The following is a 26,003-nucleotide window of genomic DNA, read 5'->3' on the forward strand; positions in this document are numbered from 1 at the left end:
ATGATCCCTTAATATAGAAACTGCTAAATCTGGTGTTATCCTGACTATGGCTCCACAATAATTGAATTGTTTGTTTTGTTTTGTTTTTTAGGTTTTCACAAGGCAAATGGGGTTAAGTGGCTTGCCCAAGGCCACACAGCTCGGTAATTATTAAGTGTTTGAGGTCAGATTTGAACTCAGGTACTCCTGACTCCAGGGCCAGATAGACTTAGCTCTTCTCAGCAGTACAGTTATCAAAGTCCATTCTAAAAGACCTTTGTTGGAAAATGCCATCTACATCCAGAGTCTGAATTCAGATCAAAGTTCTTTATTCTCATTTTTTAAAATTTATTTTTTGTTTTTTTCCCTTTTGTTGTGATTCCTCTTTCACAGCATGACATATATATGTGTGTGTGTGTGTGTGTGTGTGTGTATAAAACACGATTTTGCATATATATATATATAAAACCTCTATCAGATTACTTGCTATCTTATGACTGGAGGAGGGAGAAAACTCTACAAAAATGAATGTTGAAAACTGTCTTTACATGTAATTGGAATAATCAATTAATTAACAAAAATATAGGTGATGTCAATAAACGTTTAGTTTTTAAAATGTCAAAATAAATAACTAAATAAATGATTACATCCAAGATTCCAAACACTCTGGGAGTAGTAGTTTAGATAATTATCATATTAGAGAGACAGTTTGAGATCACCATTAGCTTTAGCCACATAATTTTAAAAAGACCCTTGGAATGAATCATCAAAGTCAACAATAGCAAAACAAAACTCACTATTTGTCTCCTAAAAATCTTTCTCTTCCCTATTTCTGTAGAAGGCAACAATATTCTTCTAGTCACCAAGTTTCAAAACCTCATAGTATCATTCTCAAGCCTTTATTCTCATTTATGTTACCTAATTAGTTGCCAGACTTGTCATTCTTTCTCCACAGTATCACTCAAATCCATCTCCGTTCACACTTAAATAGCCACCATGTTAGTTCAGTTCTTTTTACCTTTTTTCTGGACAATTACAGGAGAACCAATTGGTCCCCTGCCTCAGGTCTCCTTACCATCCTTACTATCCTCCAATCTATCTTTCACAAAATTGCAGAAATAATTCTCCTAAGGTTCAGGTTTTGATAACATCACTCTACCACTCAATTAATTAATAGTTACCTATTACTAATTATCAAATTAAAAACTGCCTTTTTTGCATTTAAAGTCCTTTGCAATCTCAATACATTGTATCAATGGATAGCATGGAAACAATGTAAAGACTAACAGACTGCCTTTTGTGAGGGGTGGGGGGAAGGAAGCAAGATTGGGGGGAAACTATACAATTCAAAAATAAATAAATAATTGTTTGAAAAAAAGCCTTCACGAACTGCTCCCAACCTATCTTTATTATCTCATTATACAAAATTTATTTGATAAGACATACCCCTCCATTTTTCCTCTGAGAATACATCTCTGAAGTTTAGAAGTCAATGGCTTTGCCAACATTGATCCCCTTCTTGATATTCTGTTTTCAGACATTACTGTCTCCTAGTTTTCTTCCTATCTATATGACCACTAATACTCAATAGCTTTTGCTGAATTTTCATGTATAAATATATATATAATTTTCCTTCCAATTCATATTAAAGCAATTAAAAAAAGTTTTAAGGTTGAAATTATATTCCTCTCTTCTCCCCTCCCCTTCCCTGATTCAGTAAGCATATATATAGTTTATACATGTGAAATCATGTAAAACATTTCTACATTAGTTATTTTGTACAAGAAGAGTCAAATTAAAAAATGAAATAAAATGAAAAATAGCATGCTTCAGTCTGTATTCAGACTGGAGGCTCTCTCCAGTGCTCTCCAGAATAATTGAATCAGCTCACAATTTCAGCAACAATTCATTTGTGCCCCAGTTTTCCCACATCCCTTCCAACATTTATAATTTTCCTTTTCTATTATGTTAGCTACTTTGAAGTCAGATTAGCTACTGAGGTGGTACCTCAGAGTTATAGTTTGCATTTCTCTAATCAGTACTTACTTATAGCATTTTTTCATATGACTATAGTTAGCTTTGATTTCTTTCACTGAAAACTGTTCATATCTTTTGACTATCAATTGAGAAATTATTTGTATTTTTACAAATTTGATGTCATTCTTTATTTGAAAAATGAGGGCCTTTATTTAACTGAGGTAGTTATTGCAAATACCCCCCCCCTCCAGTTTTCTGTTATCCTTTTAATTTTGGTTGCATTGGTTTCGTTTGGGCATCCTTCATCAGTTCTATACTAAAAATAATATTCCATTCTATTTATATACCATAACTTGTTTATCAGTTCCCCAAGAACAGGTACCTCTCAGAAACTTGTTCTTTGCTACCTTATAAAGTGCAATAAATATTTTATTATTCTTAGAGGTTTATTTTGTTTAGGACTAATCCTTCCCTTAATCAACCCTCCATCTAATTTCCTCTCACACTTTCTCCATTTTTCCTTTCTATTTCCCTGTTGAGTGAAATGTATTTCTTTAGCTATGTATGTTTTGTTTTCTTCTTTCCTTGAACAAGTTCAGATAAGAGTGAAGTTGAAGTGTCAGTTGCTCTATCTACCCTTCCTCTTTGTTTACATCAATCTCTACTTATGTAAGCTGATTATGTGAGATATTTTTTCCCTATCCATTCAGTGGTAGATATTTTCCCCCATCCATCTGGTGGTAGTTCTTTCCCCTTCCTTTTCCTTTCTTCTTTTAATTTAATCACAAATAACAGAACCACTCTAGTTGTGGTTCAGTCTATTGGGCTGTGATACATGATAATGATAAGGTTCAGAGAAGATATATGCATCATCACCTGAGCATAAGCATTTTATTCTTGTTTAGTCCTTTTTTGCTTGTTCATTCTTGTTTATCTTTTCATGTTTCTCAACTACAAAAGTTTGGACTCCAAAGTTTCTAAATAGTTTTGATCTTTTCATAAAAAAGTTTGAAAGTCCTCTCATTAAAAATTCATTTTCCTTTATAGGATTATATTCAATTTTGATGAACAAGTAATTCTTGGCTATAAGGCTATATATCTTTTGCCTTCTGCAATATTATAATTCTAAATCTCTTCTCCTTTATGATGTTGCTTGCTAAATTGCATGTGATGATGATTGTGGCAACTTAGTACTTAAATTCTTTCTGACTGATTGTAGAATTTTTTTCCTTTAATGAGGAAAGTCTGAATTTGATTTAGGAAGATCCTTATTTGGGGGTTTCTCTCCAGAAGAAATAGGCTAATTCTTTCTATTTCTACTTTGCTTTTTGTTCTAAAAGATCCAGAAAGTTTTCTTCTCAGATTTCTTGAAATATCATTTCTTGGTTCCTCTTTTTTTTGGTCATGACAGTTAGTCCAATGACTTTTAATTTTTTTCCTTGGTCTGTTTTCCAGGTTTGGTTTTTTCTATATGATCCCTTTTCTATTTTTCAGCCATTTGACTTTTTTTTTTTAATTATATCATGGATTCTTGGGTTTCTATTTGTTCCACTCTAATTTTCAGAGAGTTTGTTGTTTGGGTTAGGATTTGTACTTCTTATGCCAAACTGTTAATTCCCTTTCCAATTTTTTTCTTCCATAGTTCTTATTTCTTTTCCAATTTTTCCTCTGAATTCCATTTATAAAACATTTTTGGCACTTTAGAAAAATTCTTGCTTCATATATTCTGGGCATTTTAGTTGAATTTTTGCCCAACTATTTTTCTTGGAGACTTTGCCTATAGTTGTTTTAGAATCCTTCTTATCTTGTGGGTTTTTGTCTTGAATTTCCCTTGCCACCCTAAAAACTTTTTAATGGTGAGATCTTTTTTTTTTTTGTTTGTTTGGTAGCTTCTTCAATATACTTCCTGATTTTGGACTTGATATTAGGACTGGGTTCTAGGCAATTCTAGAGAGCAGGTCTTGGTTAGTCCTGTTACTGTTTCTTTGGGTGTTACCCCTATTTCTAAAGCATATAGGTGGGGACCTGTAAGCTTCCACTATTCCCAAAGTAATCTGATCCAGGGCAGATTCTGAGCCTTAGAAATTCCTGAAATGGGACTCAGAAACAGTAGGATACTGCTTGACTCAACTCCTATAATTCACTGGAAATCTGTGCTAGTTCAAGTTGGCTTAATTGTAGGCTCTCCTGTGGTCTGGAATTCCTACCTTATTATTCCTCTGCAGGCTGGATTGAATGGTAAAACTAAAACATTATTCTCCTTCTTGTATCTGAGCCACACTTCTGTTTCTTGCTTCTGAATTCCCTCATTTCCGGGTATATTGCCTAGTTTCTCCCCTCAAGGACATGCTACAATTGGGTACAAGTACTCTTCTCAAGCCATCCTGTATCAGAGACCCAGAACTGGGCAGTAGCCAATAAAACTGCCAGTTGGCACTTGTTCCCATTATAGTGCCCTATTATAGATCTGGGACCTCCTCTTTTCTTGGCACACAGCTTCTATCTGAGTTCCAGAGTGCTCTGCATCTGGGAACTCCTGGCCTGACTGACTCAATCTTCAGAATCTACAGACCTATCTCCTTTTGGTAACCTGAGCTTTACAGATGACTCATTGTGATTTTTTTTCAGGATTTCTTCATCAGAATTTAGACTGATAAAATTTTAAAGTCTAGTTGGAGAAGTCTCAGGAAGGGGAGTTCTGCTCTACTGTTTCTTGCCACTCTGTCATCTTGGTTTCACTGAGTAATGAGTCTTCTTGATCTATTTTTCAGGTGAGTTTTTTTGGGAAATAAATTCCTTTCATATGCTTCTAGTTTTTCAGTTCTTTAACTTTTATTCTCATCTTTCTTGTTTCCTGGAGTCATTGAGTTCTATTTGCTCCATTCTGTTTTTCAGGGAATCCAGTTATTTGGTAACATTTTCTACCTTCTGTTCTAAGCTATTTGTTCTACTATTTTTTTCCTACTTCAAGAGTTCTAATTTGGATTTTAATTTCAATATTTGTGTCTTATTTCATTTCTTCCAGATACTCTTGAAGTCTTTTAGTGAAGCCAATCTTTCTGCTTATCCTTTACTAGCTCTTGTTTTGAATTATTCTTATTTTGCAATACTTTCTTGGAATTCCCTTAACCTATTGTGTTCTAAGTTTTCTTCTGTTTATTCACGTCTCTAGTTTTAGTTCCTAGATTGGAACTTTGTGCCAGACTCTGCCTTTTCCCATACTCAATCTCTGTTTGATGGTGTCCTGTTATAACTAAATGCAACAGTTTCTACAAGTCTAAACTAGTGGTAATAGTTTACAATCAACACAACATATATGAACTTAGTCCATTTTCTGTCTTCTCTTTACATTATCCTCAATTGGGAGTTGACTGCCTCCTGTTGTAACCTTGACAGACCTTCATATGACTGGTGCTGGCTATTGCTCTGGCCTTGGGCCTCCTGCTCTTGGAGCATCCCCATTCACTGAGGTGTCTAAATTTTCATTATGTCTTTGTGTACTTCAAGATATATGTTGCTTGGTCCCATTCTCCCTCTGTAGTGACCAACCATGGTTTTACAACAGATCCCATTTAAGGCCCATTTGAGAGCCCACTTTGGCTTCCCACAACCCTAACACATTCTGTTAATACCTCTTTAATTCTTTGGGATTGTTTCTGACTAGTATGCCTGCTATAAGGGTATCTACAAGGTTTCAGGTCCTTCATACCAGAGCTTAAATTTGGCTTCCTTCTCTCTTGGAATATCCATTTGCTAATTGCCTACAGGCTTCTGATTGATTTCTTGAGCAAGCCTAGACCAGAAAGTAGAGTTTTCTTCTTGATCACTGCTCCATTTGATTCCCTTTTGGAATTTTGATGCTGGAAAAGGTGGGCTTCCTTGGACCTTTCACATAACCATCTTAACTGGAAGTTCTCATAATTCATTTTATTAAGCACAATTTCATACTCCCCATATTGCTCATTGGGTATTGAGGGGTCCATAAAGGGTGGCAATCACTCACATTGATAGATTATTGTGTTACTAATATTGTGGGTTACTGAATCCAGTTTACAGTTGGGGAACTCAGACTCTTAGAATTTAGACTTGAGCTAAAAACTCCCAATTGGAGGGTAGGTAGAGATTCCCCCCCCCACCTCTTGCCTCAGGTGAATTTCTCAATAAAAAGCAATTTTTCCTATATTCCCAGGCTCAGATTTCACTTATGCCCAATCTCTTGTAAAGATGTGAGTCTCAGAAGATCACTGTATCAGAGAATGCAGCTTAGGATCAGTCTTCTCACAGACTTTCCTTTATTCAGAAGCATCTAGATGGTTCAGTGGTTCAGAATGCTGAACCTAGAGTCAGGAAGAGCTGATTTCAAATTCAGCCTCAGATACTAACCAGCTGTGTGACCCTGAGAAAGTCACTTATCCTTTGTTACTTCATTTTCCTAGCTAGAAAATGGGAATAACATTATCATCTACCTCCCAGGGTTGTTATGAGAAACAAATGAGGTAATATTTGTAAAATCATTGACATAGTTCCTGACTTATGGTAGGTGCTATATAAATGTTGTTATCATCATCATCATCATCATCATCATTATCATCATCATCATCATCATTAGTTATCCTGCATCAAAATTTGACATGCAAACCCTCAGGAAAGTACTAAGCATAGCAAAAAATATATATACAAGAACCAAGGGGATGTGAGTGGAAACAGTTACACCCTATTGTATTTTAATCAAGCTATTTTTCCGGTTGTCTCTAACCTGGGAGTGATACAGTGTCATGCCCTTGTCAGGGATGTTTCCTAGGGAGTATAAACATTGGATCCAAACCCATTCCGAACCCCGGAATTGAAACCTGGATTGTATATTGTTCCTGGAACAACCAAATCCACCAAATGGTTTCCTGATTTCAGCCAGTTTAATTATCCCCTGCCAGAAGCAGTAGCTTTTCCTCTTTAAATCTCCCAGTTATACACCACCCCTTCATGCCAGGGATGACAACAGAAACATAGCTCAGCTTTATCTAGGCATGGTGATATTATTAAATCCAAAGGAATGAATTGTTAATTGTAGTATTTCAGTCACTGACAGAGAGTGGGACCAGGGCCAGCCCTAGGCAACATGCTGAAGGTTTTAGTCAGTCTTTCCAGTCTTTCCTCTTTCTATTTTTTTTCTGTTGGTGTAGTTCCTTCTCAGTCTCCACCTGAGGTACCAAGAACATTCCCTCAAGAAAGGATTTTACATCTATAATATACACCTGAGTGTGAATTAGTCGTGGAATAAGAGAATCATATGATCTCAATCTTCTACCATCCTTTGGATATTTAGCTCCTGTCCAAGGCCATATTGATTGAGAGGCATTCTCTGTATATAGTTCAAGGGTTCTTTGCATAAAAGCACGATTTCCAAAGTTGACCTGAATGAGAAATGTAGAGATGTGTATGAAAGTGGTGTGATAGTAAATATGTTAATGGGAATTCAGGGGTAGTAGGGACATGGAATTTAAATAGTACATAAAGAGAAGTTAAAAAAACCCAAAACCAAAATCTACCTTGCAGGGGATGCCAAGTGACTTCTCACTGATTGTTTTTGTTTTGGGAGAATTAAAGGAGAATCTGATTTTGACTAGCTAGAATGTGGTGGGATGACTTGATGAGAAAATGTTTAAGGTAAAAGTTAGTGGTAGATATTTGAATAACTTTGGACTTCTAAAAGATGGCTTCTTCTCTAAGCAGGAGGAGTTTTCAACTATTTTTCAGACACCTAGAACAAAGCTCTGGAAATTATAGGGATTCCAAGAAAGTTTCTTTAATGGCAAAAGGCAGGCAAAAATTAGCACCAATTTAATAACTTCTCTCAATAATTCCTTAAAAAATTTAAGGGAAATGACATTAGATCCCTCAAGTTTATTTTCCCAAGACTTTTGCAAATTCCCTCATTAATTTTATTTCTTCAAGGAGACATTACTTCTTCATATAACTTGAGTCAAAGCTTTCCCTCTGCTTAGTAGGCTATTCTTTGGCTTAGCCCTCTTGGAAGCTGCATTAACTCTTTCGGACACTAGAATACTATTTGGTAAACCATTACTTCCATTGGCTAAATAATTGCATTTTAATTCCACAAAAAAAGCTACTTCTAGAAGCTGCATTTATTCTTTCAGGCCACCAGGGTGCCATTCACACTCCCAAACTATTTAATTGCTAAATGGCAGCAACTACTGACTCCTGAAAGAGTTAAAACTACTTTGAAAAAGAACTAATTTATTTCTAGTGAGTAGTTGGATGAAGGAGAGTCTAAGGGTTTAATTGGCTGCATTCTCCGTTTAGCCTAGGTCATGGGCCTCTTCCCACACTTTGTTGAGTCACTTGAGACAGCTGGAACTAAGCTAAAAACTAGCTGAGAAAAATCCTAAAGTACATATGTAGGCATGGAATTGTGACTTCTTGAGTATTTTGTGAGAAGAAATATTTTCCCAGTCATTGATTAGAAGGAACAAAAGACATGAATTTTCCCCAAGTTTGTAGATCTAATCTCTATGCCTCTCTCCCACTTCCTAAGATATTGGTTACAGATTCAAATTTTTTCATTTAGATAAGTTGGTTGGCTCATTCTGCTGTCCTGATAAAAGGTGCTAATGTAACTACTAGAAAACTTGTTGAACAGACAATAAGCATGTGAGTTGAGCTTTCCTTTGAAACTAAAGATCATTTAGGATTCACAACGAATTGAAAGAAAGTGGCAATAATTTTATTAGTTATCTTGAATTAGAACCTATAGAATAATTGAAGATAGCAAGTGCAGTTAAGTGGCAAATGACAACCTTTTTCATTTGAAGGATGTAAGTATGAGGGAGAAATTAAACCTATTTATGGTAGTCACTGGGGAGGGAACTGAAAATAAGGAGTTAGTCTAACTGGACCTAAATTCAGGTTGAACACTGAAGCCAAAATGTAGAAGAGATTCTGCACGCTGGACTTTTTGTTTAGTTTTGATGTTTCCCTCATCAGTCATGGGGATGATGGGGGGGAGGATTCCAGGGAACGGGATCGGTTTATGATTAGGTCTCAGGGACTTTCCATTGTTTTAAGTTTTGAGACTTCCAGTAGAAACCAGAGACCCATCAGTTGGTGTGCCTGGTGGGACACTGAGCTCTGAAGAGGATGTCAGCATTTCTAGTATTGGGTGACAATGTCTTCGGGGCAAGTGAGGGGTGCTGTGGAATATATGTGTATGTCTGGAGCCATCAGCCCCATGGGACAGGCAAGGGATTGGGGCAGCCTCCTGGGAGACGGCTACCGTTCTGATTTGCAGTGATCAGGTCATCTCTAGGGAAATAAGGGTGGGGTATTAAAGAAGGCAGAAGTCCTTTCATAAAAAGTGAAGAGAGGGTTATTAATGTCAAAGAGAGGGAGCTAATTCTGGAGGTGACTTGGAAGTAGTGGCTAAACTACAAATCTGAGGGGGAATCACAGTGGAGCAACTGCTGTCCTTTCTTACCTACTTGCGGCTTGTCACTCACACCTTTGTGCCCCACCCCCTAGATGGAGAGCTGACACTGCCCCTTGCCCCTTCTTCTCACTCTGCCCTTCTCCCCGCGCCACCTTATCCTCAGCCTTTAGCCCCCCCCCCATCCTTAGCTAATAACTGTTCCTCCTTTTGAGTTCACCTCCCCACTCCCCAAGGGATCGCCCAAGTAGCCGCACCCAGAATAGCCCTTCGCAGCCCTTGGCTGGGCTCCTGGGGCATCTGGAAAAGGTCAGGGTGGAGCTGTCCGGCGGTGGGCTGGTGGGGACTGAGGACCCCCGAGCCCGGGGAGGGCGTAAAGTCACCGAACCCCAGGGTGGGGAAGGCGAGGAGGGCGGGGGCCTCAGGCGCGCGCCCGGAGGAGGGAGGGGGAGGAGGAAAGGGTGGGGGGGCGCAGAGAGAGGGAGAGAAGAAAAGGGAGCGCGCTCGCCGCCGCCGCCCTCCTCTGGAGAGAAGCTGGAGAGTGGCAGAGCCAGGCTGCTGCGAGGAGCCGCATTTCAATGAGGACGGGCGAATGCAAATCACTGCAATAAGGGCAGAAGCCGAAAACGCGGAGCCCCCGCAGCTGCTGCAGCCCAGCCCCACCGCCGCGCGCAGCCCAGCAGCGCCGGTACCCAGGCGCCTCCACCCCGGCATCACCGGCATCTCCGGCGGCGGCATCACCCAGGCCGGGAGACAGGACCGCTAACAAAGGCACAGGGCAGCGTCTCTCTGCGGACCCGGTGAGTGCAGTTGCAATTAGGGGAGGGGGAGAGGAGGAGGAGGAAAAAGGGAAGCGCGTGCCGGAGCCCCTTCTGCAGTGGGCCGGGGGGCGACCCAGCTGGCCCCCCGCTCCCCGCCCCGCCGCGTCCCCGGGCTGCGCTTTGGGCCCGGACTGGCAGCCTCCCTGCCAGCCAGTCTCCTCCTCCTCCAGACTGTTCCTAGAAAGGCGGCTGCCCGACGCAGCCTAACCCTGCCCAGCCCGGCCCGGGGGCATTGTGTGGGCTAGCGCCCCTGGGCCACGGGGACCGGGCTCTTTTGTCTGGTGACCCGTGCCGCCGGGCTTTAGAAGGGAGACAGCGGGCGAGGGAGCCGGAGACGGCGAGGATGGAAGGAAAGGGGCAGGGATGGGGAGGCAGAAAGGTGTTCGTCATTGTCAGAGTCAGCTGTGAAGCGGGGCCCCACTCCGTGCCTCGCCGGCAGAATAGCGGGGCCCGGCTTCATTGTCCGGTTTTGCTGGGGTGCCGGGGAGGCTTGAGCACCTTGAGCCGGGGCCGGCTTCCTTTAGGGTCGGGCTGATGCCCGGCCTGGGCTGTAGTTCCATTGGCTTGTGTAGTTCTCTCAGGGACGGTGAGGCAACATCATGTACAGATTAGCGCCTGCAGTGTTAAAAGCATGCAGGGAGGAAATGGCATTTTCCTCCTAGAGAGAGCAGGGGCTGGAAAGACACAACCCCTGCATTGGCCCATAAAGGAGACATCTTTTGAAAATAGGGTTTGAACAGGGTCGCTGCTGGATGTTCTGATGAGAGAAAAGGTCTAATCCAATATGCAGATTTTGCACATCTCGCACCTCTGAAGGCTCGAGTCTAACAGATTCTAGGGGCACCACACACTGATTGCACCGCAGGGGTGTGTATGGGTAGATGAGGTGGTGTATGTTTCCACATAATCAGCCACCTTTCTTTAGAACCAAGAAAAGTAGGGCACTGTATTAGGAAACATCACATGAATGCACACTAGGATGGATCTTAAAATAAGGGTTATATGCAGTTAAACAATAGAAATGAATTCCAGTCTGCAAATAGAGGGCATATTGTGTCTATATAAAGGGACACAATATATTTGCAATATTTAAAGTGTATGTGTATTTTATTGCATTCACCTGCAGTGTAATCTTTTAGTTGATATGGGTGAGGGGTTGTGTGTGTGTGTGCCTGTGTGTGTGTGTGTGTGTGTGTGTCTGTGTTAGTGAGTATATGTAAGACTGTAACTGGAATCCATCTGCTAGTGCAAGGGATGAGGAGATTGACTTCTTAAAATGGTGAGAAATCGCAGAGAACAATCACATATTCCTAGTTTTTGGAATGATAACCTCGTAGAAAAAGCTTTGTGTTGGTGCTTTTCCTCTGACAACTTCAAGTTTTTCTCCCAGAGGTGACTGAGGTGATTCATCTCCCTATTCTTCACAGTGCCTAGTGCCTGTGTCTCCTAGCTCATTGATGAATGAATGAGTAAAACAGGATATTTTATGTTCACCTCCAAGTTTAAGTGAATTCATTCTTTATTTTGAAAGACAGACACAAGCTCCATGAACAGGAAAGCAAGACTAAATCTAGAAAGGCCTTTATCTATCTCTGATCCACCTATGTGTTCTAGAAGGGGTTTTAAGTTTGAAGTGAGATTCCTATGATTTCTGGTAGGGGAGAGGGCTTTTTTTTTTGGTTTGGGATGAGCTGTTGTTTGGGTTTTTGTTTTTTACAGCAGCTAATGATAGTCAAGAAGCATTTATTAAACGTCTGCTAGGTATCAGGCACTGTGCTAAACACTAGAGATACAAAGAAAGGCAAAAAAAAAATAGTTCCTGTTCTCAAGGAGCTCACTGTCTAATGGGGAGATAGCATACAAACAACTATGTACAGACAATCTCTATACACAGGATAAATTGGGGTTTAAGAGGGAAGGCACCAAGATGAAGGGGAATTAAGAAACACTTTCCAGAAGGTAAAATTTTAATTGGAACTTGAAAGAACCCAGAAGGAGAAGAGGAGGAAAAATATTTCAGGTTTGGGGGACAGCCAGAGAAAGCACTTAGAGTTGACATAGAATGTTGTGTGTGAGGAATAGCAAGAACATTGTATAGATCACATGAGTAGAGAGTGGAGTTTAAGGAGGAAGACTACTGGAAAGGTAGGAGCAGGCCAGATTATGGAGAGCTTTAGAAACCATAGCAACAGCTTTAAAAATGATCATTTTAATTTTTGAGTCATATCTATTGATAGAAAAGGGGAACAGAGTAAGAGGGATGGGGAGATAAAAGAAATAATGCATGGACTAGAGTAGGGAGGAGTTCTTTACCTAGGGTCTGGAAATTAATTTTTTTTCTGTTAACTATTTGATATAATTGACTTTTTTGGATAATTCTTTGTATTTTATTTTAAATGCTTAAAAGCATTAATCTGTAAATTATAATATAACAAGGTGTTTGAAATTGTCAAAGGAGTTTAGGATGTAAAAAACGATTAAGATCTCCTAGACTAGACAAATTTAAAGTTTAGGTGGGGGGAAAAAGGTCAGTTCAGTCTAATGGATTGAGAGTAAGCCTTAAAGCCTGGAGACCCCTAGGTTTGAGTTTCATCTCTATTGTATGCTAGTTATTTGACCTTAAATAATTCACTTAATCTCCTAGTGGGTTAGGTAACTCTCTAAGTGGCAGAGTTAATGCCAATCTGAAACCTTAGAGAGAATTTTCTCATCAGGTAGCCCCATTCCAATATTCCAGTCTATATCACTATTATTGTAGCAGTTCTCAAACAAATTTATTTGAGCAATCTTAATTCATTTCCCCCCATTAAACTAATTATTTTTAAAAAATTGATTTAGCTTTTTAAAAATTCATGTGTATATATGCATATATTTGTACATACAGATATTTGTCTACATATATACACATATATGTATGTACATATAATTGTCTACAGGTGTTCATATGTTTGTCTACAGGTATTGTTCAAGCTGATGCTTAATCATTCTGTTCAATAAAACATAAGCTCATTAGAGGCAGGGACCATTTTCATTTCTGCCTTTGTTTTGCCAGTACAATCCTTAGCACATAGTAGGGGCTTAATAAATATCTGTTGAATTGAGTTGAATTTCCCTCTTAAATGGTGAACTTTGGACTCTCTTGCTAAGGGCACTGTACAATACAGCTTCTGTAGTATTGCAGTTGATTTTTAAATATAAATTTAGGAGTGACCCCCTGGAGGTGGGAGAATTACAACTGCCTTAAAGCAAAACAAAACCCACAAAGCAAATTGGATCTTGGCTTCAGCTTTAGAACTGTGGGGAATGTTGGTTTTGTGAAGAGTCTGATGAGTTGGTTTCTTGGCAGGAGTATTGGCAGCATTTCCTTCCCCCGCCCCTGTAGAATGAAAAAACAAGAGATCTGACTCTTAAAAAAATATTTAACAGAATACTTCATGACCCACATTGAATAACCAGGCAGCCAGATCTTATCCTTCAATGCTTGTCTAAAATGATACTATCTGATATTTTCTTTGTCTTCAGGTGACTCAATTTAGAATCATTTGTAGATTTTATAATTGGGAAGGGTATAACTTCTTTCTTAATAAAGAGTTGGAAGCTATAAGCTATACTGTGTCCTCAGAAAATACAAGGTGTTTCCTTTCTTTCAGGGAGAAAAAAGAAAAGTCCTGTGTTGAATCACAGATTTTCATACTTAGCATTGTCTAAATCAGAAGAGCTTTAAAAAGTTCATATTCACCAAGCTTAAAAGGGCCAACCTTACTTTTAAGGAGTCCAGTTGAGCAATGATGTAATCATTGTCTCTTTCTCTTACCCTATGAGATTGATCATTTATTTATATTAAAAGTAGCCATAGGTTTTTCCCAATTTTATTTCTTCTATAGTATTTTATATTAATTACCCTGTTTGTGGAGTCATAGGATCATGTATCTAGAACAGAAAGGGATCATAGAGACCACATTCCTTAATCTCCTTATTTTACAGTGGAATAAATTGAAGTCTAAAGACACATGCTTCAGCTTATATGTAGTATGTCAGCGTAAGGATCTGAGCCAAGTCTTCTGATTCCATAGTCAGTATTTAATTCTAGTAATTCTACATTAACTTGATTCATTCAAGTTTTCTGAGTGACATAAGAGGGATAGGGTAAGCTAAAGTCATTATATTTGACATTATAGATAGGTGACTACTTTGGTAGTATGAATTAAGTGGCAGTGGGAAGATTACCTGTCCAAAAGTACTTTCAACCTGTTTTTTCTTGTCAAAGTGCCTGAAATTTACAGTGTAGAATTATGAAAGCTTTGGGTTTGTGATATTTCCAAATTAAAATTTAAATACTAGGGGAAAAAATAACTTCTCAAGCTATTTGTTATTCAATAACTATTGAGCTACAATTTTTTAGAGGCAGCTACTTGAGAGCAAAGCTTGGCAGATAAGAATCAGGACAGGTACTCTGAGGAGAATAGTAGGGCTGGAGAAGGATGCTGAAAGAGGTGGGATGGACTTCACCCACTCTCTCAAAAGATGAAACAAATCCTTTTCCTCTTAGCTCTACTCTGATCAATACAGAAAAACAGAGAAGAAACAGCTATGTTTAGAAATCCATTTTTATTCACTCAAATTGTAGAATATATTGTATGTCCCTCCATAGAAGAAATGGAATTTATTTGTTGAGATAAAACCAGTGTCAAATTTTGACTAGAAGAAGTTAACTTTGGTTAAAGGTGTGTGTATATGAAATTTTGCGTGTTTGTGTGTGTGTGTGTATGTGAGAGAGAGAGAGAGAGAGAGAGAGAGAGAGAGAGAGAGAGAGAGAGAGAGAGAGAAATAAAATAGTGTTTCTCAGGTTTACCTTTAGGAATTTCTCATCTTGTGACTCATCATTCAATATCATACAAATACTTTTATACTTGACTTTAAAGCTTTTCATCTTTCCCTCCACCAAAATATAGTTTCAATTTTAAAGATGAAGACTCAGATTTTTTCTCTCACTCAAGCAACCATACTAAACAATGTCACTAATTTATAGCAATATTCCTAACAGTTGCATTGTTTTAACCTAAGTTTTTTAGTGATGTTTTAAAATAACACATAGCAAACTCTCAATAAATGCTTGTTGATTCATTGAAAATGACAGTGTGTGTTTCTATGTTTATTTTTCCTTGCTCTTAGATTCCATTTTGAACATGTCTTTTGGGAGAGATATGGAGCTGGAACACTTTGATGAGCGGGATAAAGCGCAAAGATATAGCAGAGGGTCTAGGGTAAATGGGCTTCCCAGCCCGACCCATAGTGCCCACTGCAGCTTTTACCGAACCCGCACCCTGCAGACCCTCAGCTCTGAGAAGAAAGCCAAGAAAGTCCGTTTCTATCGTAATGGAGACCGCTACTTCAAAGGGATCGTATATGCCATCTCTCCTGATCGATTTAGGTCTTTTGAGGCTCTGCTGGCAGATCTGACCAGAACTCTGTCTGATAATGTGAATTTGCCCCAAGGAGTGAGAACAATCTACACCATTGATGGACTCAAGAAGATTTCCACCTTGGATCAACTAGTTGAAGGTCAGCATTGAAATAGGGAAACCAAAAAAAAAAAAAAATAGTAGATGTTAAATTGCCAGCTAGTGTTCTGTTTGCTCTGACATTATATTTGTGTTAATCTTTGATTTAGAAAAGGTAGAATAAGAATGACATTGTTGTGGCTACCAGCATTTTATATACATTTAAAAAATTCAGTTCAAATAGCAGGTAATAGTGAATTCAGAAGCCTTGTGCCATCTTTCCCCCCACACTCAAAAAGTAACTTCCTTATCCATTTCTATGATCATGGACAATGCACTTAACCTTTTTTTTTGGTCCTCAGTTTCCTCATGTGTAAAACTATGATAATAATATCACTGACATCAAAGGATTGTCATGAGGATCAAATGAGATAATTTATGTAAAGCATTTTGGAAACTTTAAAGGACGATATAAATGTTAGCTATTATTATATGTAGTTTACAAAGTACTTTCTTCAGACAGGTCCTATGAGAAAGGTTTTCTTACCTTCTGATATTGAGGCCCTAGAAGGTTAAGTAACATATAGCAGAGCTAGCATTGGATATCATCTTTTTTATTTAAAGGACTCTTGTCTAAGAAACTTATTTAATTTTTGCTATTAAAAGATCTATTTTAAAGTCCTCAAAGTTCATTTTATCTTTCAAATTGATTGAAGAGATGAGTCAATAGAGGCTTGATTTATGGAGTCAGGGTTTTTTGTTTTTTTATTTTGAGGTATATATATATATATGTATATATATGTGTGTGTGTGTGTCTTTTAACATGTAAAGTACATGGTCTCCTCTCTGTCATTTCAAAAGCAGAGAGGAGGACCCTAGGTTCTCCCTCCCCTCCCACTATGCTTAGTGGATTATGTGGGATGCAGCAGGGGACCTTGGCCTTTTTTTTTTAAGCTAAGGTCTTTCCCATGTCTTAGTTTGACTGAGGCAACCCTGGATGCAGTGAGAAACATTGGTCTTTTTAAGCCCACTTTTCTATATCTTGTCACTGAACTCAGATAATGCTGGAGGAGAGAATGAGGTTGGTGACTTTGCATAGCCCTCCCTCACTTAAATCCAATTCACTTAACTTGTCTTGGTATCACCCTGATGTCACGATCTTCTTTGAAAATGAAGGATAATGTGGTAAATCCCTTTAAAAGGGAACAATGGTTTTCATTCATTAGAGATAAAGCAAATAATTTCTATTGGAGAAAAAGTAAGAATTTGAATTTACAGTAGGGTATGAATGCTGATGGATCCTTTTTTGATGGGTTCTGAAGTGGTTTACAGCAACACATTCAAGAGAAAAAACACAGAAAAGGAAGATGGTAATATATTGATCATTTCTGTTTTTTATTAGGGTTTGGACTTGTTCTCTGTAGAAAATGCCCTTTGCTCAGTCTCTTAATTATTTTATTTTGAGTGCATCCTAAATACAGTGAAAATTTTGACTTCTGTTAGAGCATCCTTCTGGCAGAGTGCCCATTAATTTCTCCCTTCTCTAGTTTCTACCTTGAGGCTAACTCAGGTGGCATAAAGTTACCCTTTCAGTTCACCCTAGGGATTTCTTGTTGCTTTTCCCTCTTCCTCATATGCTCTCCCTGAACATTGGGCAGAACACTGCTCTCTTCCTTTTAGAGAATCCATACTGAATTCAATATAAATACCACTCCAGAGTGTAGATACTTACTGGTTTTCTCCCTGCTTCCCCCTCCCTTCATCCCCTCACAAGATGCCAAGCAGGTCACTAGTGTGTCTGGACTTTAAGGCCTTCAGGGAGTGGGAAAGAGCTTGGAGTTTAGTTTTTGTTTTGCTTGATTTATTTATTTATGGGTTCAGGGTCTCCTTTCAATGAGCAGTCATGCTGCCAAGTTGTTTCTTGGCTTGCTTGCATCTGGCCTTTTTCTTTTTATTCAGACTTTGGTGTTTCCAGTAAGTTAAAGGAGAAGAATTGATATATCTTTTTGGGGGTACTTGATAAAATGTATTTGTTCTGTCTAGTGCCATCACTTTTAATGTGTTTGTACATATGTGTATATACTATTAAACTTTTAAAATAGAAGTGCTGTTAAATTTTTTAAGAAATGATAATGTATTGGATTCTTATTGGACTAAGTCAAATATGAGAAGTTTTCTGTATAAATATATTGATGCGGAAAGTTATTAAAAATTCAAAGTCTTTATCCCAGGACAGCAATAGATTGCTGATTGTTCTAGAGAGTTTTACCTTAGTTTTCTTACCCAGCATTGGATTTCCTATGTAAAGTAGTCCAGAAAAGTTGGCATAATGATAACCCTTTGGAGAATTTCAACTAGAGAATAGTAGATATTACTGAAAAGTTCTGAAGTACTTCCCTTCTTCCCTGAGAGAATAGCCACATGGGCAATGTTCTCTCTGACCCTGTTTCCAACTTGTTAGGTGATTATTTCTCAGTGAGGCAGATGACTCAGAGAACATATTTAATATTATGACCTTTTCCTAAAAAAAATACTTCTTACCTTTTCATATAGTTTCCCAGTCAGTTTTACCTGGATTATTAATATGTTCAATTCTGGAATATCATAGTGCGAAAATATATTGATGAGCTAGAGAAGTAGAGGGTGAACAGGGTGATGAAAGACTTCAGTCCATGCCATGGACCTGGAGAATACTGGAGGTGAAAATGGAATTGTAGAGAGAACATATCTGCTGTCTTCAGATTCTTGAAAGGCTGTGGTGTGGAATAAGGATTGGATTTGTTCTTTTTTGGTCTTGTATGTAAGAGCTAGGGGAGATGAGGAGAAGTTCTAGAGTCAAATTTAGGCTAGGTATCAGGAATGACTTTCTAACAATTAGACGCACCCAAAAGTGCCTTAGGAGGTAGGTTTCTCACCCTGGAGGTCTTTAAGAAAAGGCTGAATGACCTTGGAGTGAATTGAAGTAGGAGTCTTTTGGGCATATGTGGTGTACTAGTGATCTGCTGAGATCCATTCTAACTCTGAAATCTTGTGATTCTTTGATTATTTTTGCAAAAGACCAGTAATTATATATACTTTTAGCATAAACCAAATCCCAAGTGTATTCCTATGATACTGATGATAGTTGTATAATTATACATATTTCTTTCTCTTTTAAAACAGATGGTTATAACAACTTACCAATTCTAAGAGTAGAGTTACAAATTTCAAGAACAGAGTTCTTTTCTCTTTCCATTCCTTCAGTTGTGCTTCTCTCACTCAATAGCTTGTCTTACCTACCATTTGAAATCCAAGTCCAATAAGACCTGCTAGCTGGTTATGTAAAAAAAAATTAAGACAACAAAATGGTATTTTTGTAACCAAACTGTACAGTGCCACACAGAAGTTCACCTACTAGCAATTGATATTTTTTCCCTTAAAAACAAACTTTATTTCAGTTTTAACAGATTTTCCTAATTTATAACACCAACAATTAGCTAGCATCTGTGCCTACTGTTGAAAAAACTGGAAATTCATTCAGATTTGCTTCTTGTCCAATTGCATTCCTGCTTAGTCTGTTAAAATGCAAATTATTGCTTCATATTCATTATTAGGAGCATCGCTCTCCCTATACATACTAATTTTATTCAACTTCATCACATATCATTGGCTTTTCATTTTTCTTTTCTTTTTATCTCCCAATTTGATGATGTTTATGTTGCAAATTAAATCCTTTCAGGCAGAGTGAATGGCAGGTATATTTATCTAGTAATGTCTTTCTGGGTATATGTACTTTATCATGTGATCCTTCTTTTTCAAAATCAGAGGTTCTTATTTACAGATACACAAATGACAGTATAGGAGTAGCTTCCACTATTAACAGGTATCAACCTGACTTGCTCTTTTTTTTAATGTGTCTGCTTATTTCCAACAAGGAACAGAAATGGCCTTTTACTATACAGATTTCTTGAAATGGTACATTGGTGGGAGTCCTTAAGATTGAGCTCTCTTAGAATTTGAGGTGGAGGAGGAGATTTAGACTGGTATCTAATATGGAAGATTTTGTTCCACTTTTGATGCTGATTTACTTTGAGACATTGCACATGCCTTCTAGTGTTACTGTGCCTCAGTTGCCCCACTTGCCTATTTCCTTCCTGAGGATGTAATGATGGTAAATTAGGGAGCATTAATGTAAGAACTTTGAACTATTGTGGAAAAGGTGCTATGGAAGGCCATCTTAAACATTTTAAAAGTATTTTATATGCAGAGTACTGAAGGGTATTGCTAAGTATTGGGAGATATACAAAGACAACTAAGGCAAGTTCTTGCCCTTATACACTGTTCCACATCACCTCTCTTTCCTTGCAAAAAAAGCCACCTACATTCCTTATCTCTACTTCCTTTTCAATTTCTTGAAGTTTTACTCCTATTCTCACCACTTGACAAACAGTTCTTATTGTTAAGATCCTGATCACTTCTAATTTATTGCAATAGTTCTTAAATTGACTTCTAAACAAGGTCAATAAGGATCTTATAATTACAAATTCTAATGACCTTTTCTCAAAGTCTATCATTTTCAACCTTTCCATAGTATTTCACACCATTCATCACCTTCTTCTGTATATGTTTTCTTCTTCGGGTTTTCAGATGTTATCTAGTCCAACTTTCATTCATGGGTAGTAAAGGCAGAATGGAGATGTGAACTGAGGTCCTCTGACTGTGAATCCAGTGTTCTTACACTTTTCTGTCTTGGTTCTGTTGCTATCTGCATGAAGAATCTTTCTTGATGACTCCTAAAGGCTCATCATCCATGTCCTAACTCTTTTGTGTGAGTGTTCCCTCAAACTCTGTTCTTGACCTTCTCCTATTTGCTTTCCACATCTATATGTGATCTTTTGGTGATTTTATTAGATCCCATGAAATCACAATCATTTTTCTTCAAATGATTCCCAAGTCTACATATCCAGCATGCATAGATATCTTCAACTGCCTCCTAGATGTTTCCACCTGGACAGTCCTCAACATGGATAGTTGACTCAAATTCAACAGACTCAAAATTGAACTTCTCTTTCTCCTGAATCTACTCTTTTTTCTAAAACCCCAATTTTTCTATTAAATATCACACCAATTTTCCAGTCACCTAAGTTCACAATGTACTTTACTCTCATTTACCACCCATGTCCAAGAATTTGCCAAGTCTTGTCAGCTTAATATCTTAATTATCTTGACTTTTAATAATTCTTGCTTCTATCTCTTTCTCATTACTCACAAAATGCTCTGGTTTGGATCCTGATCACTTCTAACTACAGTAACCCCACCCCCTTCTTTCTTCTCCAATGAATCCTCAACACCTAGCTCTAAATCACCTAGTTCTAAAGTCACAATACTGACCATGATACTCATCTACTTAAGAAATGTGAGTGGCTTCCTATTGTTGCCTCATTTTCTCATTTAATATCTTTTAATGGTTCCAGACGGCAGTGTTCAAGATCAGATGTGGGCATCGGAAACACTTTTTTATTTTTTTGCTTTTTAAATCTGTGTCACCTTGGGCAAGATAATTAATATGCTGGTATTGACAATGTAAAATGTTTTTTTTTTGACCTCTTGGGGAGGATAGGTGTAGTAATGATTCCATTGGTGAAAATAAGGTTATTTAAGAGATTCCTTATTCTCTTGTCTTTTAAACATATTTATAACAATAAACTGATTCCAGGAGTAGAGTTAACAGAGGAGATGCATCATCTAAACAAATTGAACTTTCTTTTCCTTTTAGTTTTTCTCATAAATTTATTCTTTTTAGCCTATATCATTTTTGTTCTTCACCCTTTGTAGTGTTTACCATCTATGACTTCTTTTCTATTCTCACTGCTATAATCCTACTTCAAGTCCTTTCATTCATTTCATAAGTCTTTATTAAATTTCAGCTGTCTGACATTCTCCTAGGCACTGGGAATATAAAGACCAAAAAACCCTTCCCTCATGTAACTTACATACAACTCAAGAAAAATCTTATGTGTACAGATAAAGAGACACAAAATAATTGGCAAAGGACAAATCTGCCCCTTCCAAAATCAACACTATTTCTTTTTGAATGAAATGGAGATATATGAACCTCTCATAGTACAATAGTTAGGTAGATTTTATAGAATGGCTAGACCTGAAGATTAGTCTTTAAGAGCTAAATGTCATCTTGGAACTTGGTCTCTAATGGAATAATCAGGTGTTTGTGCTTGTTCTTGAGTTGACTTGGATTAAACACTTTAGGAGGCATACTTACTAAATTATAGATATCAAAAAAACTTGACAGAACTGAACATTGAAATTTCATAGGGGGGCAGCTAGGTGACGTAGTGGATAAAGCACCAGCCCTGGAGTCAGGAGTACCTGGGTTCAAATCTGGTCTCAGACACTTAATAATTACCTAGTTGTGTGGCCTTGGGCAAGCCACTTAACCCCATTTGTCTTGCAAAAAAAAAACTAAAAAAAAAAGAAAAAAAGAAATTTCATAGAGATAAATATCAAGATTTGTATTTGAGTTAAAAAAAAACCCCAACATCTTAAAGTTGGAAGATGCTTCAGAATCCATTTAATTCAACTTATACCAACCTTTTTCACTAACACAGGTTGCAGGAGACATGGCTAGATAGTACTTTGAAAAAGATCTAAGGTTATAGTGAAATACTAGCTCAATGTGAATCACAGTGTTGTATAGCATTCAAAAAACCCTCCAATTATTATTTTGCTATATTGAGAAATAGTGTTGAGAATTATAGAAGGGATTTCTTTGCTGTTGTTCAGCCATTTCAGTCATGTTCAACTTTTTGTGATCTTGTTTGGGATTTTCTTGACAAAGATACTGGAGTGGTTTGACATTTCCTACCCCCAGCTCATTTTATTGATGAGGAAACTGAGGCAAATAGTATTAAGTGACTCAGGGTCACATAGTTGGTACCCGCCTGATAGATTTGAACTCAGGAAAATGAATTTTCCTGACTCCAGGCCACGTACTCTAATCCACTGCACCTTCTCACTGCCCTTTATTGGAGGGATAGGCCTGTCCTACTATGAGAGAAAGAGAATAAGCACTTATAACATTCTATGTTCTAATATACTAATTGCTTTACAAATATTTTCCCATTTGATCTAGTACATTGCACCACTTTATCCAAGTCTCTTCTGTAGTATTATGTTCAGGTCTGAGTGCCTTGTTTCTAGGAAAGGGAGAGGGGAACAAAGGAGGAAGAGAATAAGCACTTTATTAGACCCTACTCTGTGCTATGCATTTACAAATATTAACTCATTTAATCATTTAATTGATGATATTTCTATTTATTGGGGAGGATGGCTGCAACCTTGGAGAAAGAGCTCATGATCATGCAGTATGATACAGTATGATGGTCAAGTGAAGGAAGTGGGAATGTTTAGTCTAGAGAAGATCTAGGGTTGATTTGAAACCCTGACTCCATGGTTTATACCCAATCCATTACAATACCTGACTGCTCTATTTGATTATAGTAACCTTTTCTATCTTCTAATCCATATATCTATGAACATTGCTTTAAGCTGTATTGTCAATCATATGCATTGAGGAGAAGCAAGGTTGACAAAAGAATTAGATGATCTCATTTCTATCCTCAAGATCTATTAACACATCCCTAGTCACTCCTGCCCTTACTTTACTACAACAGGATGTCTCATATAGGAACATTAATTAGAATAGTGGTGAAGGGAAATAGAATAGGATGAAAGGAGAGTCTCATTTCTTCTCAAATTATTTTGTTCCTCATAACTTCAGGAGGCACAGGGGATAAAACAGAAAAATCTACCGTTCCCTGCTGCCTTTTTCCTTGTTCTTTTTTTTGCTCCTTCAAATAAATGGTGACTGGATGCTTCTAATCACAGTGGGAGGTTATGCCTTAGGCTGGATGGCTGATTGTTCTTGTTCATTGACATTTCTTTCTGGTGACTCATCAAGGTCTCAAAACATCCATAACCTTGCCTTTTTCTCAGTCTTAGGACATAGGGCAGTTCAAATAAGACTCTTAACTAATGTTCAAAATTGAAGTGAAGGTGTTTTTTGAATGGTTTTCCATTTGTTCCTATACCACTCATCCCCACTGAGATGCTTAAAAGAGTAGCCTATTCAGATCTTGAGTTATCATCTTGTGAAGTAAAGCAAAGATATTAGGACATATAGGACAGAAGTTTTAATTCCTGCTCTTGAAGGCTGATTGCTTTATAATGATCATGGTGGTGGTGGTGGTGATGGTAACTTTCTAGTGCTTTTTTCCTTCAATCTTTTGTGGATTAGGAATTGAAAACGACTTTATAGATCATTTGATACAGCCCTCTCATTATACAGATGAGGAAACTTAGGACCCCCCCCCATAAAAAAAAAGGTGCGGTGACTTCTTTGAGGTGATAGAGAATAAGTAATAGTGACAAAATTTGGACCCAGTTCCTTGAACTTCAAATCTAGACAGTGCATACATTGCTTCTATTTTACAAGTGAGGAAACAGGCTCAAAGAGATCTTGTGACTTTTCCCCATAGTCAAACAGCTAATAATTGTGGAACTCAGATTTCCTGTTTCCATAACTGTTGCTCTTTTTAGAGAATCATAATGTGGTCTTTCAGAGGTTGTCTAACCCATTTTTCCCCTTGAGGCAAGAATGTTTTTAAACTGCAAAGTTATCATATTTTTAAAGATTTCTCAGGAAGAAGAGTCCATAAACCACCTTGGGGAATCTTCCTGGTGTTTAGCAGTGCAATCAAAATGTCCTTCCTAAATCAAGGCATTCCCAGGCATGCTATGATTAAGAGGGCACTCTGTGTAGTCTAGGTGTGCTCAGAAGGCACTTTATGATTTTTTTTCAGTGAACTGCTCACCTCAGGGTTCCCTTTTTCAGAATTGTTACTATGGGATGGCAGAGACTTGAATATTTAGTTCTTTCCTAGATCTTAACCTTAAAACAGCAGTAAAATGGGGTTGTTGGATTTTGCATTGAAGTGGTTTCTCTACTAGAAAAAAGTAAAATTCATTCCAGACTATTCTTTTAAAATAACCTCAGGATGCCATATTTTGAACTTACAGATAAAAGTAAAGTAGGGATCTGATTGTATCCTCCAAAGGAAGAAATTTTCAGGCTAGAGAATGTCACAGTAGGTATCATGACTTGCTGGGAAAATGTGAAATTGTAATTTAGCCCTTCCTCTGTCAGAAGATGGCAAACTTTGATTTGCAGGTGTAACATTGGAGACAGGTAGATCTGGGATCAGGATGTTGCAGTATTATTTTCAGAATGCCATTATGTTAGCCACCATATTTATTTCTTTTTTTATTGAAAAATTCTAACAGCTTTCTGGGAAGTACTTTTTTAGGGACACTAATTTAAAAAAAAAATGATGGTGTAATGTAGGCGAAAAGGCACTGCATTTGAAAGACCTGGGTTCAAATTCCTGCTGGGTTGTCTATGACCTTTAGCAAGTCACAACTTCTCTGGCATCTTATTTCCCCCTCTCTTAAATGACCGAGCTTTAATAGAAGTCTCTAAAGTTCCTTCAAGATCTAAATGATTTGATTATAACTCAATTAACAATAGTGTATCCTTTATGATTTATAAAGAATTTCCCTCATAAAAAATCTTGTGAGCAATTATTATTCTCACTTGACAAGTGAGAAAACTGAGGCTCATGGAACACAGTGGCAAGGTTAGAACAAGTGCTAGGTTTTTGGGATAAAAAGACAAGAAGCTTGTCTGCCACAAGAAACTTGCACTAAATTGTGAGGTAGGAATAGAAAGAATTCAAAATATATAGAGATAAATATATATGATAATTTAAGGGGGGTCATATAAGTGGTTCAATAGATGAAGTGCCAGGCCTGGAGTCAAGAAGACCTGAGTGAAAATCCAACCTTAAATATTTAGTAGCTATGTACCCTGTTTGTCTCAGTTTCCTATGAGGAAAATTAACTGGAGAAGAAAATAGCAAACCACTCCTGTGTCTTTGCCAAGAAAAACTCAAAATGGTCTAAGGAAGAATGAGACACAATTGAAACAACTGAATGGCAACCACAACAATGACATTTAAGGAGGGATGGCATTCTAACAGCAGAAGAGAAAGGAACAGACTAGGAAAAAGCTTCATATAGAAGGTGGCCTGTGAAAATGAGGAAAGCTAAAATTCTATGGAACCAAGGAGAAGAATCATGGGGCAGCTTGTGCAAAGGCTAAGAGATGGGTTGTTATTTATGGAAATAGTAGGTTATTTCACTGAAATGTAGTGTGTGTGCCTGAGTTAA

The 26,003-nt window shown here is 37.8% G+C and overlaps 1 protein-coding gene across 3 annotated transcripts in view; it reads left to right on the top strand.

Annotated features, from left to right (window-relative positions):
• The first annotated feature begins 9,905 nt into the window (after window positions 1–9,905).
• Window positions 9,906–26,003, top strand: part of DCLK1 (doublecortin like kinase 1) — a 398,985-nt gene continuing 382,887 nt past the window's right edge. For 2 of the 3 annotated variants that reach the window (XM_074216029.1, XM_074216030.1), the window contains exons 1-2: window positions 9,906–10,197; window positions 15,391–15,780. In XM_074216029.1, the coding sequence (XP_074072130.1) occupies window positions 15,405–15,780 (376 nt within the window). In that variant the 5' untranslated portion in view covers window positions 9,906–10,197; window positions 15,391–15,404. The remainder of the gene's footprint in view (window positions 10,198–15,390; window positions 15,781–26,003) is intronic. The other variant, XM_074216031.1, reaches the window with a different exon arrangement.

Source organism: Macrotis lagotis, chromosome 1, assembly GCF_037893015.1.
Source record: "Macrotis lagotis isolate mMagLag1 chromosome 1, bilby.v1.9.chrom.fasta, whole genome shotgun sequence".
In the NCBI taxonomy this organism is placed as follows: Eukaryota; Metazoa; Chordata; class Mammalia; order Peramelemorphia; family Peramelidae; genus Macrotis; species Macrotis lagotis.